The sequence below is a fragment of the Argentina silus genome (assembly GCF_951799395.1).
Source record: "Argentina silus genome assembly, chromosome: 18".
In the NCBI taxonomy this organism is placed as follows: domain Eukaryota; kingdom Metazoa; phylum Chordata; class Actinopteri; order Argentiniformes; family Argentinidae; genus Argentina; species Argentina silus.
In genome coordinates, this window is record NC_139672.1 from 2,940,019 (window position 1) to 2,958,222 (window position 18,204).

The window sequence follows — 18,204 nt, forward strand, 5'->3', positions numbered from 1 at the left end:
AGACAGAGGCATGCAGTCAGAACAGATCAATCAGAGAAAGTAGGGCAAGCTCAGTAAAAAAAAAAAAAAAAAAAAAAAAAAAAGAAGCAGGGACCATGGCCAATAATAAACAAAAAAGTGACCAAAAGTGCTCCATTCACTTCAATGGAAAGCATGTAAGAGGTCACTCTCAGTACAGATACGTTTTCGTGACGTATTGTCATACCGATATGAACTGTATGTTATCGTAAAATATCGTACATGTTCTGTTAGGGATGAATGATACTTTAGTGTTCTTTCCTGAAAGGTACCCACTTAGCCTTTACCATTCTTATTCAGTTTGGACCCAGTAGGGTTTCAATGCAACTCCAGAACCAAGCAGTACAGTATGCATTAACGCGACGACTGTTCTCAATTCAACCTTTGATGACGGGTTTGGAATTCCCCCGTCGATTTACTCATTCGTAATTAAAACCTCTGACATTCACCTCAAATGTGCACTTCTAAGACTTGCCTAAGACCTCTCTTGCATGCATACAATGACAGTACAACATAATGAATGCATAAATATCCCTCTGCATTCATGCTTATTCAGCCATTGAATAAGCATTTAGAGGCATTGCTGTATTTTTCCATGACTACATTTTTCTATAAGCAAGCACAACCTCAAAATCAGGGGAGGCTGGTGGAGGTAGAAATCAGAGGATGGGCTCAATGTAATGCATGGAACGAATTGAGGCACGATACCATTGTTAATTCCATTCGATGCATTACAATGAGCTCGTCCTCCAATTTCCACCTCCACCAGCCTCCCCTTGTCAGAATACTGTAGCTCATTCCAAAACCAATGAGTTGCTGAGGAAGTTACAGTACAGCAGGTCGACATCCTACTTGATTTTCAAACCATCGGCTCAAAAAGCTGCAATGTCAACAAAACAAGCCATGTACAGCAAGACCACGACTGGTCACCACCGGCAACACACTGTCCATACAAGCCGAATCAGAATGCTACGAGCGCACAAGTACGTAGCAAAACGACCAATCAGAAGCTCTGTCTAGGCAGCGGATGCTCTTACTTGTTCTCCCTGGCTGTTCTCTAAGGCACCGTTAGCCAATGGCGAGGCTACCACAGGCTCTACTTCCTGTGTGGTGGACACATGATTGGTTCAGCAGGACAGAATGTTGAAGGTCAGTACTGTTGCAGGACTTTATTGCGTAAGCCCTCGATGTTGTGTTTCTTATACTTATACTGTGGTGTTATTGGATGAAATAAAAGAGTTTGCTTTGGGGGCTTTTCTGTTGTTTTATTCGTCGGTGGTTACAGAGAATGATGGATGTGTAACGTGGAATGGTACTGAAAGTCTGAAGTATCAGTTTAGGGTTCGACTTCTGTGACGTCAAGAGACTGTAATGTTAAAGAGACTGAAATGTTAAAGAGACTGAAATGTTAAAGAGACTGTAATGTTAAAAAATAGTAATATTAAAGTAATATTAAAGACTGAAATGTAGAAAAGAGGCTGCAATGTTGATAAAGAAAGAGTATCTGTGTTGGTGAGTGAGAGACCTGGGCCAGTGCTGCCTACCTGGTCCACCTCTCCCTGGGTGATGGGCTGGGTCTGGAAGCGTGCGTTGGCCCTGCGCTGGCGTGTGTCGGGCTTGGTGGCGCCCCCCTCGGCAGGCTTGGTGGTGGGCTGGGACAGGCGGTTGAACAGGGCCATCTTCTCCGCCAGGCTGAGGGTAGAGAGGTCGGGTTCGTCTGGGCCGCCGGCCTCCTCCCCTCCCATCCCCATCCCCTCTTTCTCCCCAGGCTCCGCTGCTTCTACTGGCTGCTGAGCCTGCCTCTCCGTCCTGTCCTTCCTCTCCTCCCTCTCTTCCCTCTCCTCCCTCTCCTTTCTCTCCTGCGCCGTGGAGCCGTGCTGCGAGGACGCCTGCAGGCTGGGGGGAGGAATGACACCAGGGTTTGACACCGTGCATTGATTGAAATGAACCCCATGAGCATGATAATGCTAGAGCATTGGGACTACTTCTGAACCAACGACTCGTTGAGCTTCAGTGGAGGCTGGTGGAGGTAGAAATCGGAGGAGGGGATCATTGTGATGCATGGAACGGAATTAGGAATGGTGTCAAGCCACACGTGACACACACTGTATAATAATAACACAACATATGCCATTTAGCTAACGCTTTTATCCAAAGCGACTTACATTGAGTGCATACATTTTTCAGTGTGTATGATCCCAGCAGACACTCTCCACCAGCCTCTCCTGATAAGCATGTGTCGTGTAAATATCATCTAGGTACTGTAAATAACTGAGATTCCTGATCACTGCATGGGGTAGCAACAGAGTTATAAGTGGATGTGTGTGTGTGTGTGTGTGTGTGTGTGTGTGTGTGTGTGTGTGTGTGTGTGTGTGTGTGTGTGTGTGTGTGTGTGTGTGTGTGTCTACTAAACTGAGCAGATAACCATGTTCATGTGCTTGGCCGTCAGAAGATCCAGCCAGGAGATAGGGTCTGCCTGTTCCTGTCCCTTCATCAGCATGTTAAGTTTAACCTCCTCAGTAAACAAGCACGCTGTACGGTCACGGGATTCTGACCACGGAGCCTTACCTAATTTCACCTTTGACATTTCTTCTCTCTCTCTCTTTCTCTCTCTCTCTCTCTCTCTCTCTCTCTCGCTCCCTCTCTCATTTCTCCCTCTCTTTCTCCCTCCTTCACTAGACATGTGAAGCATTTCAACAGCTCACAAGAAAACTTTGGAAGCAGTAGGCTAATGCTGGGAAATAGAAGTGGGAAAGTGACCAAGAGGCTATTGTGTCAACACTAGCTTCTTCCCCCTATAAGGTTCATGCAGCCTAGCTATTCCAGGGAAACTAGTAGCATGTGAGTTAGCAGAAATAGCAAGGTAATGTGAGACTCATGTTGTTGATCACTATGAACAGCAGAGGGCAGTGTAGAGCAGATGTCTGCCCAGTGCATTCAAAAATCGAGAGAAAATAGTGAATCATCAAATATCTGATTAAAGGGATAGTTGACAGAAATGACAAAATCCGATATTTGGTTCATTACCCTGAAATGAGTCTATGGCCACGGAAAATGGCTTTAATTAACACTATGGTTCTTTTTATCTGGGCACCGTCACTAACCACTAATTAAAGTAAATTTTTACCAATCACTGGTTAAATATGTGATATTGGAATTTTAGTGAACTATCCCTTTAAGAGCATTTTCCCTTCACAAGCCAGTTCAAACCTGAATGTAACTGAACACAATCTTGCAGGGAGGAAGAGAGGAGACAGAAAGCATGCAAGCCCTAATAGGATCCCAATTAGTTTAAAACCCAAATATTGTGCTCACTCACGTACTCCACACACACACACAAACACACACACACACACACACACACACACACACACACACACACACATACCTGAGACTAGCCATGTTGGTGCTGCTGACTGCAGTGGGACTGGGGCCACGGGGGGTTACCGTGGAGTGGACCGAACCCGATTGTGAGGACAGAGCAGGGACACTTTATAGTGAAGGGGGGACAGGTCAGAATCACAGACAGGAGACAGGTCAGAGTCACAGACAGGGGACAGGTCAGAGTCACAGACACGGGGGAGTCGGACAGAAATGGACAGAAGAATATAAAGAAGGGAGAGTCACAGGAGGAAAGAAGCCATTTAGGGATAGATGTCACAAAGAAGCAGCCAGGAGATCCACAGGAAAACAAAGGAGTAGACATGGGAGCAAACAAAGAAGAGAAAGAAGAGTAAGGATAAATTGGCATCATTTTCAACCGATGGATTAAAATCAACTGTTCAAGGGAGCAACTGGCACCATTCTGTCAAAATAAAAACTTTGAGATGATCTGGGTTCAGAGCTTTGAATAGTAAACATGCGCGCGATTCTAAAAAAAGGAGTCACAGTCCCTTCATCTGTAAACTACTCTAAATGATCCCAGACTAGCAGCGTAAGGTGACCTACGTGGCTGCATTGACCACTTCTTCGTTGGTGACAGGTTGTGTATGTGAGCGGTCCTGGACCCTCCTCAGACGCCTCTCCACGGCGGCGTTCCGGGACCGTGGTTTGGGAATGCTGCCCTCTGTGGTCCTCTCCAGCTCCTAACATGGAAGATGGCGGATTGTAAAAAGGTATTTTGGGTCAGTACCATGGCATACGCGTTGACAGGAGAAGAGTGTGACGTCACAGTAGCGATACACAGTGATATTCACACAGTCAACATGCGTGTGTGTGTGTGTGTGTGTGTGTGTGTGTGTGTGTGTGTTTGTGTGTGCGTGTGTGTGTGTAGTACGGTGTGTATGTGTAGTACGGCGTGTGTGTGTGTGTGTGTGTGTGTGTGTGTGTGTGTGTGTGTGTGTGTGTGTAGTACGGTGTGTGTGTGTGTGTGTGTATGTGTGTGTGTGTGTGTGTGTGTCTAATCATAGATACAGTATAGACAGCAGGAGTACAGACAGACTAATGTACACGAGGAAGACGGCGTACCCTGAAAAGGGACCTCTTGGCAGCCACACTCATCTTAGCTCTGTCATCCAGCTTCTCTTCATCCACTGAAACACAGAAGGGAGGGAAACTGTCATACTGGACCTTCAACGGTGTTTAAACCCGCAGAGAGCTGCAGGGAGCCATCTTGAATCAAGTACAGGAGGCTAATGATAGCAGTCTGATCAAGTAATGCTAATGGTAGCAGTCTGATCAAGTTATGCTAGCAAGGACAGAGCTGTAAGCTTTAAGCTCGTAGTTAAAACACAGGTCTGCTTGTGTGTACGTTTTTTCCTGCACCTCTTAACTGTGTTAATCCTACAAGGGAGGTTTAGCCTTCAACAGCTGTCACTGTTTACCTTAAGCGCAGTCCCTCTCACACAGTATTGTGTTGTCACATAGTGAGCAACCAAAGGGTTAGGTGAATAACTATGTTGTCAAATAGAGAGCAACGAAAGGCATGATGCAGCAAATTTAGAGAAATGTTGTTGTCAGTCATTAGTATCTATTTGGTTTTCATTAGAATGAAGTAGGGTCCTAACCTTTGACCTCCAGCTCTGTCGGACTCAGTCGGGACCTGAGAGAGAAAAACAAAAAGAAACCCAACATCTATCAAAATATATTTGAGACAGGTTGCTTTTTGCACAGTGTGAATTACCCACGAGGAAAACAGATCGTGTCACCAAGTATTCACACAATGTAAAATCATATTATTTACCCACCATGTACCATAATGAAAATCAACAACAGCCACTGTACCACCCACTGCTACAAAACTGCATTGGTAATAATGTCTCTTCTTCATGGAGGCACATGTGAACTACAGTACTGTATGGACCTTTCAGTGTGACCCTTGACCCAGTACCTATCGGTCTCCAGCCGCTCTGCTGAGGTAATGGGCTGGGTCCTAAACCTCTCAGAGGACTTGCGGTTGTCCCCTGGGGTGATGTAGCGCCGAGGCCTCCGCGCACCCCTGTCACGATCAGCGCTCCCGGCCGGATCTACTTCCATGGTGGTTAGCTCTACTTTAGTAGGCTCCCTTTTAGGGGTTGTGTGTTGTAGAGAGAGAGAGAGAGAGAGAGAGAGAGAGAGAGAGAGAGAGAGAGAGAGAGCGACGATGACAACAGAAAAAGGGAGAATAATCACGTGGTTTATTATTGTTGGGCTGTTTTGGTTTTGATCAAGTTTGAGCGTCTTTGACGGCAGTGACATCCAGGTTAGCGCAGGTTGCACGCATTAGTCACACAACACCATCACATCCCCAAAATGAGGGATTTTCACAGCAACCCAGTCGCCCCAGCAACCCAGTCGGCCCAGCAACCCATACCATCACAGCATGCAGCACCAATCCACTCAGGTTTAGCCTCACAATGGCAGCGTCACAATGGCAGAACCTCCAAGCAGGTGGCTAAAGACAAGACAAACAACTAATTCACCCCCCTATACCTGTGTAATAACACTGTAATTACTGTAGTCATAACACTGTGTTAACAAAGTCAGACACCGCATTCAAAAACACACAAGCACACAAGGCACAATATGATGGGCCATGGTGGCGAGGTACTTGTTATGTAAATGGCCATAGCAGTCTGGATGCGGAGTTAGAGAGAAAGTCTAGTCAGACACAGCCATGCTGTTCCACCTACAGCTCGGGCTTCCTGTTGGCGTTCTCCAGGTACGAGTGTCTGAGCTGGGCCACAGAGACCCGTGTGTCCAGGGCCCCCACCTCCCCGTTGACCAGCTCTCCCTGCACGGCTACAACTGCCTCCCTGCTCGCTGTGGCCATGCTCCGGTACATGGCTGATCTCTGGTTTACTCCGATGTCGGACATGGAGCGCGTCCTGATCTTAGGCTTGGGCCCGACGACCCCCTCCACTCTCCTGTGTCTGGCCTGGGGGAGGGAGGAGCCCTTCTGGAGATAGACGGCCGAGTCGGTCCTCTGCCGCTCCGGCTGGATGGGCTGAATCTGGGCTTCTTGACGGGGAGGATCCGGAGCCTGGTATCTGGGTTGCGGGGGCTCTGGGGCATATTGTCTGGGTTGGGGAGGCTCTGGGGCATATTGTCTGGGTTGGGGAGGCTCTGGGGCTGGCTGTCTGGACTGGGGAGGCACTGGGGCCTGGTATGTAGGCTGGACGGGGTCAGTGGCATACTGTCTGGATCGAGGGGGCTCTGGGCCATACTTTCTGGGTTGTGTGGGCACTATGGCTGGATCTCTGGACATGGGAGGCCCTGGGGCCTGGTACTTGGGTTGGGGCGCCTCTGGGGCCTGGTGTCTGGGTTGGGGGGGCTCTGGGGCATGCTGTTTGGACTGGGGGGGCGCTGGGGCCTGGTATTTGGGTTGGGGGGGCTCCAAGGGCCTGGCTGTGTCCTCCTGACTGTCCAGATTGGACCAGCGCGGCACCTTCTCCCTCCCACTCTCCCTCCCCCTCTCCCTCCCCCTCCCCCTCTCCCTCCCCCGTTCCTGTGGTCTCTCTCTGTCCCACTCATCCTCTGCCCTGCTGCTTCTCTTCCCCCCTCCTCCTCCTCCTCCTCCTCCTCCTCTGTAACTCTCCCACTCCATGTCCTCCTGGCGTCCTCTCTGGGGGTCGTCCACGCTCTTCTCCCTGCGGCGGATCTCCGAGGGCAGCACGGCCTTCCTGCTCTTCAGCAGACCCTCCGTGTAGACCTCCTCCCTCAGCACCTGCCTGCCCTCCCTCTGGGGAGCGGCGGTGGGGTCCTCACTCACCCTCCTCCTGGGCTCCACCTCCGGAGAGCCTACAGGGAGTTTAGAGGCCACAGGGGCGGGCATGGCCAGGTAGGGCTGGGGATCCATGCCCCCGATGCCCCCCTGCCCCATGGCAGTGCCGCCAGTGGTGTGGCCATGGGTGTGCGGGCCTGAGACAGGGTAGGGTACGTGTCCGTAGGCATGTTGATGGTGCCCAGGGCTGGGCTGAGAGGAACCAGAGGGATCGGCCATTTGGTAGGTGGAAGGGTCGGGGCGCTGGGACACGTAGTGGGCTGTGTTCCCCTGGGGGCGGTGTCTGCTGCTCGGTGAGGCATCGAACCCCCCCCGCTCTGGGCCGGCCCTTTGGGAGCTCTCGTCTTTTGCCATTCTTTCTCTTACTCTGATTCTTAAAAGGAGAAGAATGGATGAGCAATGAGACAACCCATTAGAACTTAAATTTGAAATTAGCAGTTGACAAAAAAGAAAAAACCTAATCAAATCAAGAAATCAATCTAGGAACGTCATTAATCTAGAAACAACACGCGCAGTTACACAGGGATATACAGTACCGTACACATGCTTTTATGAGAAACGTTATGGAACCCGGCTGAAAGCCCGGTTCCATCGAGCAAAATGACAACAAGTTCAAGTAGCAGCATGCTTAATGCCTCCATTGTAGTTGCACTGTACAGTAGGCCTATAGTTCTAGAGCAATCCCCACTAATTTCTCTCGACCAAAAAATAGCCTCAACTACACCTCTAATCTGTGACCACTAGGTCCCAGTAGCTAAAGGTCATATGGTTAATCTGATTTTGGACCACTAATCCTTTCCTAATTGATGGCCCACTGATTCATCTGACATGGCATGAAGGGGTTTAAAATAGTAGTTAGTGAGCAACGCACGCTACGTGACATTACTTCAGACAGACATTTGGACCTAGGACATTTGAATTAGCATGAGGAGTGAGATAATGTATGGGCCACACAGGATGTGAAGATCTATTTCTATGGTGCAGGACAGGTCCCATTGCTGGAGTGATGACCATTTATACCTGTTGGGAAGCTACATAACTTGAATCCCTTTGTAATTCAATCTGTGCACGTAAATCAAGCACTGTCCACTGTCCACACAGGAAGCTGGCTATAGATCCCACACCGGAGAGAGAGAGAGAGAGCTAGCTAGCCATTTAAACCTGTCGGAAAGCAACACAACTTGTTCTTCTCGGGGTAAATGAAGCACTCGCTGTCAGCGGAAGCTATGAAAAGCGACCCAGATAGCGATGTCTGGCTAATATATATAGGGGGACCATCAACGTTTAGGCTCCAGAGTTAGACAGCTCCCTACAGGCTAGCCTGGCCCCGGTGGGACTGAGTAACTGGACTCACCTGTCCATACGGCTCAAAGCCTGGCTACGGGCCCACCTGCCAAATCTCACAAGCCATTCAGATGCCCTGCCATACAGAGTATCTGGGCCAAGCTCCGGGCCCAAAATATACCCCTTAACCCTTTCCTCGCCGGAGGCTTATGGACGTGCGAGCTTCACACCGTAGCACAGAATGCTCTAGTGGCTTCCACCAGTGCTGCTGCCGGTATCAACGTCTGATTAAAAGATTAGAAGGGCACTAAATGTAATCTAGCAATACAACATAAGGTTTTAACACTGTTGATAAATGGGCACTTAGAAGTTGCTCTCGCCCTAGAGAACAGCTCCATTTCCTGTAGGTTCTAATCAGAGAATCAATAACACTATTTCTTAAAGAAGCAAATTGGGATTTTGTATTTGGCTCTCACATGGAAAACAATGAGGTTCTCATTTTCAGGTAATTTGCGGAATAGCAAAGAAAGAGCACGTAATTCCATTGGCCTAATAACCTGACTGAGTTGTGTGCCTCAGTGGGTCTGAGGCAGGGGAGGCTGGTGGAAGTAGAAATCAGAGGACTGCGCTGAGTAGGTGCTGAGTCAGTGGCCACTGAGAGGCCTGGGTTAGTTACCGTAGGGCCTCTGACTGATGTTCTCACCCCCAATACCTCCTCATCCGCCTGTTAACACAGGTCTCTCTCTCACACACACACACACACACACACACACACACAGCTTGCTTGAACTATGTCACAAGTAGTTGTCAATGATACAGTGCAGTTATGGATAGGCCATAAACTTCTACCTGCATTTTTAACCCATTACTGAAGTGTGACCAAAGCATTCACTCTTCAACCAAGTTTCTGACCGGTAGGCTTGTGAACATGTAGGAGTTGCTAGAATAGTATAATGGTTATGCAGATAAAACATTCAAAACATTGATTACAAAATAAGGATTCAGTTAAACAACTCCAATCCAACGCTCACACTGAGAACCGCAGAACCAAAAACACCCGTTAACTGGGAGATGACAGTTAATGGGGAAATCATTGCTGCATACAGTAATATAGTATTACATGGGGGATGGGTTAGGACTTGTGGTTAAGGAGCTACAATATTAGAACAGTTTTCCAGGTTAACAGGGGTGGTCTTCAGGCCAGACACATCTACATCCATGTATTCCTACAGTACCTGGAGGGCCAGCTGATAACAGACTCACTGTCGGAGTCTGTCGGGAGAGACCATTCGCTCTGAGACAAGGTCGCCAGGCTAGAGGACAACGTGGTGAAAACAACACAGCTTAGCGAGGGCCATATAAAGACTTAGTTTTTCATGATAACGAGATGGTCAGTGTGGACTGTATGTTCTGAAGAAGGCTGCTTTTGACGAAGGTCCCATGAGTGAGATGTAAGATAAGAAGTGTTAAGGAAGGTTGGACTCTGAGCTCTCTGGCTCTGGTCATACCTCAACGCTGGCTCACCGGGCAAGCTTTGAAACCTTACCTTCTCATCAAACCCCCTGACCCCCCCCCCCCCCCCTCCCCCATCCCCACCCCCCCACCCCACCCCCACCCCCACCCCCCCACCCCACCCCCACCCCCCCTCGCCGCCCAGCCCCTCTCCGCCCCCTGATGAGATACCCAGAGCGTTGTCCTTCTCTATGAAACCAGAGCAGTGGTAGCGTGATAGAGCAGAGTGCTGAACTCAGCCACCGTCTAGAATGATCCCCCACTGGCATGCTGTTAAAACATCAAGGCTGTTATCACCCAGTGGCAGTGTGGTGAGTAAGAGAACACACACATACACACACACACACACACACACACACACACACACACACACACACACACATACACACGCATACACTGGGGCAAGACAGACAGACAGACAGACAGACAGACAGACAGAGACAGACAGACAGACAGACAGACAGACAGACACACACACACACACACAAACACACACACACACACACACACTGGGGCAAGACAGACAGACAGACAGACAGACAGACAGACAGACAGACAGACAGACAGAGACAGACAGACAGACACACACACACACACACACACACACACATACACATACACACAGTCACCACACACACACACACACACACACACACACACACACACACACACTGGACCAAGAGAGACAGACAGACAGACAGACAGACAGACAGACAGACAGACAGACAGACAGACAGACAGACAGACAGACTGGCAGACAGACATGGTTCATTCAGAGTGTAAAGTTTCAAGGCTGTGTGAATCTGAAAGGCCTATAGACTGAACTGCATGACTGCTGAGTCAGACAGAACACCAGTACAGGCAGACTGTTCATGTTAACACACAAGCTTATGGCAACACACTCGTAGAGCACCACACTACGAGGCTAGGTCAACATCAGTAGAGGCTGGCGGAGGGAGAAATCGGAGGAGGGCTCATTATAAAGCATAGAACAGGATGAGGATTCCCTGCATGTCCATTCCGTGCATTACAATGAGCCCGTCCTCTGACGTCTACCTCCACCAGCCTCCCCTGGTGTGCATGTGTCTATTCATAGGGCAGCAGAAGGCCGTAACGACCCCCTAGGGAGGTCAGCTGACCCCGAGCGGAGAGAGGCAAGGCCATGGCTGAGGCCTGACGTGAACTCACTAACTCACTCACCCGTGTCTGCTGAGGATGTTCTGTGCCTGCTGCTCGATGAACAGGTCCCCGGGAGAGACCCCGTACCGCGGCGAGGGCAGGGACGCACGGCGGGCCGTCCTGGGGGAGCTGGGCACCGCCGCCACGCTGTAGTCCCTGGAGGAGGCTCTGGAGGAGGGGGGGCTGAGGTTGAGCTCCTCGGGGCTGGGTTGGTGCTGCTGCTGCTGCTCATGGGGCCTGGCTCTGGGGCTCTGGCCCGGCCCCCCCACTCGCTCCTGGGCCCTGCGGTAGTTCTCCAGGTTCATCGCCCTCTCACGCTCCGAGAACGTGCTCGCCCTCCCCCGCGCGGGCGGCGGAGGAGGGCCTTGGGCCGGGGCGTGGCCGGGGGCGGAGTGTGACTCAGGGTGTGCCTGCATGTACACCCTCCCGACTCCGGAGCTGTAGGGCGGAGCCCTGAGGTCTCCCCGCCCCTCCCGCCCCGCCGCCTCCTCGGCCTCCTGCCTGTCCCTGTCCCTCCTGCGCTCGGAAATGGCGCCCTGTCTGTCTGAGCCTCTGTCCGAGGTTTCCGACTCCCTGCGGGAGCGCGAGTAGCGCGGGGTGTAGTCCATGTCTACTTCCTGGTCCAGGAGGATTCCGTAGCGCTCCGAGAGCTGGCGGCGGCGCTCGGCCTTGTAGCGGGCGATCCTCTCGGCCTTGGAGCTGAGGCTGGCGGCGTCGGAGGGGCCGGGGGGGGCGGCGGGCTCCGGGTGGTGGTGGGCTGCGGCCGACTGGTCCAGTCGACCCCCCCGCACCCTGGACTGTCTCTCTGGAGAAGACACCTGGAACTGCGGGATCTCCATCTCCTCTCTGCTGTAACGTCTGACTGCAGGAGGACAGGAGAGAAACACTCGCTCATCAGGGGAGGCTGGCGGAGGTAGAAATCGGAGGACGGGCCCCCCGTTGTGATGCATGGAATGGATTGAGGAATGGTATCATAACACGTTTTGTATTGTTTGATACCATTCCTCATTCCATTCCAGGCTCCAGCAGCCTGCCCATAAGCACATAGTGAATCACATACAAAAATCACATTCACTCTCTTCCAAACATCATCTCCCAAAGTAATAACCCCGGCTATCCATCTTACCCACGATGGGCTCTAGGGGGTCTGAGGCCCTGGTGTAGCGTGGGGGGTCCTCCTCCAGCATTCGGTTGGCCACCAGGCCCCCACAGCTGGGCATCAGGGCTGGGGGCACATCACTCTCGATGCCCTCCAGACGCCTGGCTATCCTCTCCTTCCTGGTCACCACAAGACAGGGATGCAGGGGGGAGGAGGTTGCTATGACATCATATTTTGTGTAACTGACGCTAGTTTATATGAACATTGAAAGGTCTGACATTATCATGAGAATTGATGATGGCTGACGATATGCAACCATTACCTGTTCATTTCCAAATCACCTGAGACAGGGCTCTCAAAACGTTTCTTCAACTCTGAAACTGGGTGATTAAAAAAGAGATTAGGAAGTTACAAATGGAGGCCGGGCTAACATTTGACATTGTTATTCCAGAGGTTGAGAAGCAAGCTCACCCTTGGGTAGGACAGCCAGTAGGTTGGCATCGATATCTGAAACACTCTTGACCAAAGCAGTCTTTTCCCCCAGTGAGAAGTCACTCTGAAAGCTGAAGCCACACAAAGTCATATTTAGACTGTTTTAGCAGGTATTAGTGTCGGCACATTCCAATCTGTAGATTATTCCACACTCTCACGTGGAATCAAGATTGAAAACGTTTCACGTCAAGTTTGTCAAATAAACCAGCTATTGCGCACATCACTTATAAGCCTGGAGTAACAACGACTGAAAAATGAACTTAGTAAGTATTTGTAGTATTTGTCATTATTTGATTTTAGCCAATCACACGACTGTTAAGGCGTGGCTCTGAATCAAGAAACGTGGTATGCAAACACTGGGGGAGGGGAGGTGCTGTGGGAGATGATTGAAGCATAGTACAGCCAATGGTTATGCACTGGGAGTTTTTACCGATCTCTGTATTGGGTAAACAAAGGCCCAGTTTGTCGGAGTTCCACCAGACTTTCCGAGCATATTAGGGCCAAAGTGTCTTGTAACAATATTACAAATAAACAATTTTCTTCTATGGTGGGTGCAGGTCAACATCATATCTCCGCAGGGGTCAGTGCAGGTCAGGGTACAACAGGTCTCTACTGTGTCTCCCACTTCTATTAGGACTAGGATGGGAATCAGGGGAGGCTGGTGGAGGTAGAAATCGGAGGACAGGCTCATCGTAATGCATGGAACGGAATGAGGAATGGTGTCAAACACGTGTCCTCATTCCATTTCCATGCATTACAATGAGCCCGCCCTCCGATTTCAACCTCCTGCAGTCAGTCTCCACAGGAGGGTAACTAGATTAGCCAGTCCTGGAACACCTCCAGGGGAACAATCAGGATCATGTGTTTAGAGGCTTTATATGGAAGGGAATTCAAATGCCACATGAGGCCCGTATCATCATCTCTACCTTCACTGTGGCACCTTGACATCAGGAAGGGCACCGAACGCATTCACTAACAATCACACATGTCTAAGAAACCACCCCTCTCAGCAAATAACTAAATGCTCCAGGGGACGCTGGTGGAGGTATGCATTCCGTTCCATGCATTACAATGAGCCCGTCCTCTGATTTCCACCATTTCTCTGCCACCAGCCTCCCCTGAAATGGTTACACTATGATGCCTGTGCATGCGAACACCAGTTGGCAGTTTAAACACTAATGTCTATAGGGACATTTAAATATGGGGACATGGCACAATGCACCCCTAACAAAGGTATTATGCCTCTTCTTGAAAGAAAGAAAGAAAGAAAGAAAGAAAGAAAGAAAGAAAGAAAGAAAGAAAGAAAGAAAGAAAGCCACACTCTTGCTTTGATGCTAATTATTTATTGAACCAACATTCTGCAGCAAGCTGCCTTCTTCAGGGTGACAGGGTTCGTAAGTATGTCCTGTTTTTAATGCTTACCAGGTCAGATGAGTTAAACCAGTCTGAGAAACTTATCCTAATCCCTATCTATCCCTATATTGATGATGCGGCAGTGATATACAGGATGTTACTGTAACTCATGTTACATTATTGTGTATGTCAGTGGAGGCTGGTGGAGGTAGAAATCAGAGGACGGGCTCGTTGTAATCCATTCCATTCCATTCTGTGCATAACAATGAGCCTGTCCTCCGATTTCTACCTCTACCAGCCTCCACTGGTGTATGCCAAGCTAACACACACACACACACACACACACACACACACACACACACACACAAAATGGCTCCCCTCACCTCAAGGTTTCTGTCGGCAGTGAGGTTGAATTGCAGAGTTTGACTGGGGCCTCAGTTCCAAATCCTGCAGACAGATAGATAAATAAACAAATTATATGAGAAAGGTGACATGTTTTGCCAGGAATGCAAGTACTGCCATAATCTAATCGCTGCACGTATTAAGTCACCATAAAAAGCAACATTTCTGGAATATCAGACCGTAGAAATGTAACATATGCCAGAGCTAAACTCTGGACTCCAGCCTCATCCGCTTCGCAGACCAAGATCCACAGGGAGGGAAGAAGAAGAAAACAACAGGCAACGTGAAGCTAACGGAAACTGGTCAGGAAACGCCCACATCCAGTTCTGGGTCCCACCATGGTTGACACTCTACATCCAGCGACACGACACACGACACGTACACTGTTGTAAAGTTTTACCCCAATTTAGGGACCAGATCATATTTCTGTACAAGACGCCGCTGCCTCCAGAGTACGGGGGCCTGCTGGTTATTTTGGCCCCAAAAGCCAGAGTCTGATGACAGGGATTGGTGTGCCAGGGGAGGGGGTGGGTGTAGAGGTGTGTGTGTGTGTGTGTGTGTGTGTGTGTGTGTGTGTGTGTGTGTGTGTGTGTGTGTGTGTGTGTGTGTGTGTGTGTCGGTGTCAGTGTCTGCGTGTGCGTGGGTGGGTGGGTGGGTGGGTGCGTGCGTGTGTGTGTGCATGTATAAGTGTGTTGGTGTGGATGATGTCAAGGGAGGTGGAGAGATTAGAGTCGTCCTGTGAGCTAATGTGTCAATCAGGGCCTATACAGAACAGCCAGATTGCCAAGTCAGACCAAGGACCGGTTCCCTGGGCCGTGAAGGGGACGAACACAACGTGCCAAAGACCAGCTTAGGATGCTGACTGTCAAAACTGAGCTGAGTGAAGAAGGGGATTTTCTATAAATACATAGAGGGAAGGACAAGGTGAAAAATAGACTCTGCTTAACTACCAGACCCTCGCCCACATGTGTGTGTGTGTGTGTGTGTGTATGTGTGTGTGTGTTCTGTGTGCTTGTGTGTGTGTGTGTGTGTGTGTGTGTGTGTGTGTGTGTTCTGTGTGCTTGTGTGTGTGTGTGTGTGTGTGTGTGTGTGTGTGTGTGTGTGTGTGTGTGTGTGTGTAAAGGTAAAGCAAACCACCCTCTCCACACACCCTCCACAGTGCATGACTAAGGTGGGTGGTGGATTTGCTGCAATACAGTCATCAACTACAAATAATGCAAACACCTGTTGAATATCAGGGCAGTTTGGACTGGATAAAGCAAGTACAGTGATAGAAAATAGCTACGAAAGCACTGCATTATTCCACTGATGGACATCTCATTCATTCAGTGGTGGTACTGCAGCTGTAGGAATTCACACACAGACGCACACACAGACGCGCGCACACACACACACACACACACACACACACACACACACAAACACACACACACAGACACAGACACACACACACACACACACACACACACACACACACACACACACTCACACACACACACACACACACACACACACACACACACACACACACACACACCCCCCACACACACACACACACAACAACAACAATCCCCTCAAGCAAGCACAGAACCTATCCTTTCTATGAAGATTCCATGTCCTTGGGATCTTCTGTGCGAAGGGGCAATAAAGTGCCCAGTCATAGCTTGTACAGCCCCCAAGGCGCCCTTACCTTTCCCACAGTATCTGCCATTGCTCTGATAGTTAGTGATCCATGGGGTCCGGAACATGCTTGTAGGAAGGCAGTAGACCAGCGTCTGGTGACAGGCCCCCCCCCCGAGTGACAGCAGTGGTGCAAGGGTAGCAGCTCTCAGCAGCAGCAGCAGCAGCAGCAGAGATGGAGAGTCAGACAGTGGCAGTAAAGGAGCTCCACACTCGCGCACACACACACAGCCAGCACCCAGGCCCGGCGAGACAGTGACACACACACACACTCTCAGAGGAGGAGCGGATCCCACGGACCACGCAGATAGCAGCAGCCCCCGACGCTCTCAGTGTGTGTGTGTGTGTGTGTGTGTGTGTGTGTGTGTGTGTGTGTGTGAGTTTGGGTGTGTGTGTGTGTGTGTGTGTGTGTGTGTGTGTGTGTGTGTGTGTGTGTGTGTGTGTGTGTGTGTGTGTGTGTGCTCTTCCTGTGAGCTCAGCACTACGCAACTGAGAGAGAGAGAAGATTGGGATAGAGAGAGAGACAGAGAGAGAGAGAGAGAGACAGAGAGAGAGAGAGAGAGAGAGAGAGAGAGAGAGAGAGACAGACAGAAAGAGAGAGAGAGACAGAGAGAGAGAGAGAGAGACAGACAGACAGAGAGAGAGAGAGGGGGGGGGGGGGGGGGGGCAGAGGCTGCAGGGTGCTAAAGCTGCTCAGAGCCCCTAATCAGATTACAGGCAGAAATTAGCCCTGATGATAAAAACGCTGAAGCAGGATTGGAGGAGGCTGCCATGAGGACTGAGGCTTGGAGAGGAGAGGTGCTGCAGGTCTGTGGCCAGGAAGTCAGATCGTAACCTCTCCTATACACACACACACACGCACATACACACGCACACACGCACACGCACACATACACGCACACACGCTATGTATACAGTATGCATATATATATATATATATATATACCACACACACATACTGTAGTATACTCTAACACACTCATGCACACACACACACACACACACACACACACACACACACACACACACACACACACACACACACATACCCTTGGACAAGTTTCAATAGTGCAGCACACAGAGGTGCAGACACAATCTCCTCTAATGGACAAGAAATACCACTTGTACAAGTCATCACAAATAGAGTGAGCAGAGAGAGAGAGGGGGGGGGGGGGGGAGAGAGAGAAAGAGAGAGACAGAGAGAGGGAGAGAGAGAGGGAGCAGGACAGAGAGAGAGAGAGGGGGGGGGGGGCAGCAGGGAAACAGAGAAGGCTCTCTCAATAGCAAAGCCTTGTTGAATTATATGACTGTGCACAACCCACAACACTATCCCCCAGGGGAAGCCAAGTGGGAAGAAAGAAACCTGACACACACACACAAAAGATCTAATATCTAATATAATATATGTGTTGGCCATATAGGCAGCGTGCAAGCAGCTTCAACTTGCCTACACACACAGAGCACAATGCAAGCATTGTCAATGATCCCGTGCAATTGCACTTTCTCTGTCACATCACTTGAAAGAGGTTAATACTGCTAAGCAGGCATACACTGCTAACACACACATGCACACACACACACACACACACACACACACACACACACACACATAAATACACACACACACACACACACACACACACACATACACACACACACAAGCACACACTCACACACACACACACACACACACACACACACACACACACACACAAGCACACACTCACACACTCACACACACACACACACACACACAGCCCCAGCTATGGTGTCATAATGGGAAACTTGTATTGTGCTTGTCCTCTCAGTCACTTGATCTACTTAATCCTGTGTTTCCAAAGCAGTTGAAATCTGTGGGTGTTGAGCCGATGTTGAGACTGAAACACACGCCACAGCCTCGGCTCCACAACCCGTAGGGACCGACACACCGCAGAACACCACGGGGTCAATGCTTGGTGTAATGTTGTGCAAGAGTTGATGTGCT

At 49.9% G+C, this 18,204-nt stretch overlaps 1 protein-coding gene across 1 annotated transcript in view; it reads right to left on the bottom strand.

Annotated features, from left to right (window-relative positions):
• LOC310819165 (supervillin-like) overlaps positions 1–16,288 on the bottom strand; it is a gene marked incomplete at both ends in the record, with an annotated part of 36,808 nt that extends 20,520 nt beyond the window's left edge. The window contains 14 exons of the mRNA XM_083690411.1: positions 1,563–1,800; positions 3,407–3,508; positions 3,967–4,103; positions 4,486–4,550; positions 5,025–5,059; positions 5,348–5,521; positions 6,129–7,592; positions 9,739–9,816; positions 11,216–12,056; positions 12,321–12,472; positions 12,616–12,673; positions 12,765–12,856; positions 14,522–14,585; positions 16,231–16,288. Coding sequence (XP_083546537.1) covers positions 1,563–1,800; positions 3,407–3,508; positions 3,967–4,103; positions 4,486–4,550; positions 5,025–5,059; positions 5,348–5,521; positions 6,129–7,592; positions 9,739–9,816; positions 11,216–12,056; positions 12,321–12,472; positions 12,616–12,673; positions 12,765–12,856; positions 14,522–14,585; positions 16,231–16,288 — 3,558 coding nt within the window. The remainder of the gene's footprint in view (positions 1–1,562; positions 1,801–3,406; positions 3,509–3,966; positions 4,104–4,485; positions 4,551–5,024; positions 5,060–5,347; positions 5,522–6,128; positions 7,593–9,738; positions 9,817–11,215; positions 12,057–12,320; positions 12,473–12,615; positions 12,674–12,764; positions 12,857–14,521; positions 14,586–16,230) is intronic.
• Positions 16,289–18,204: the final 1,916 nt, after the last annotated feature.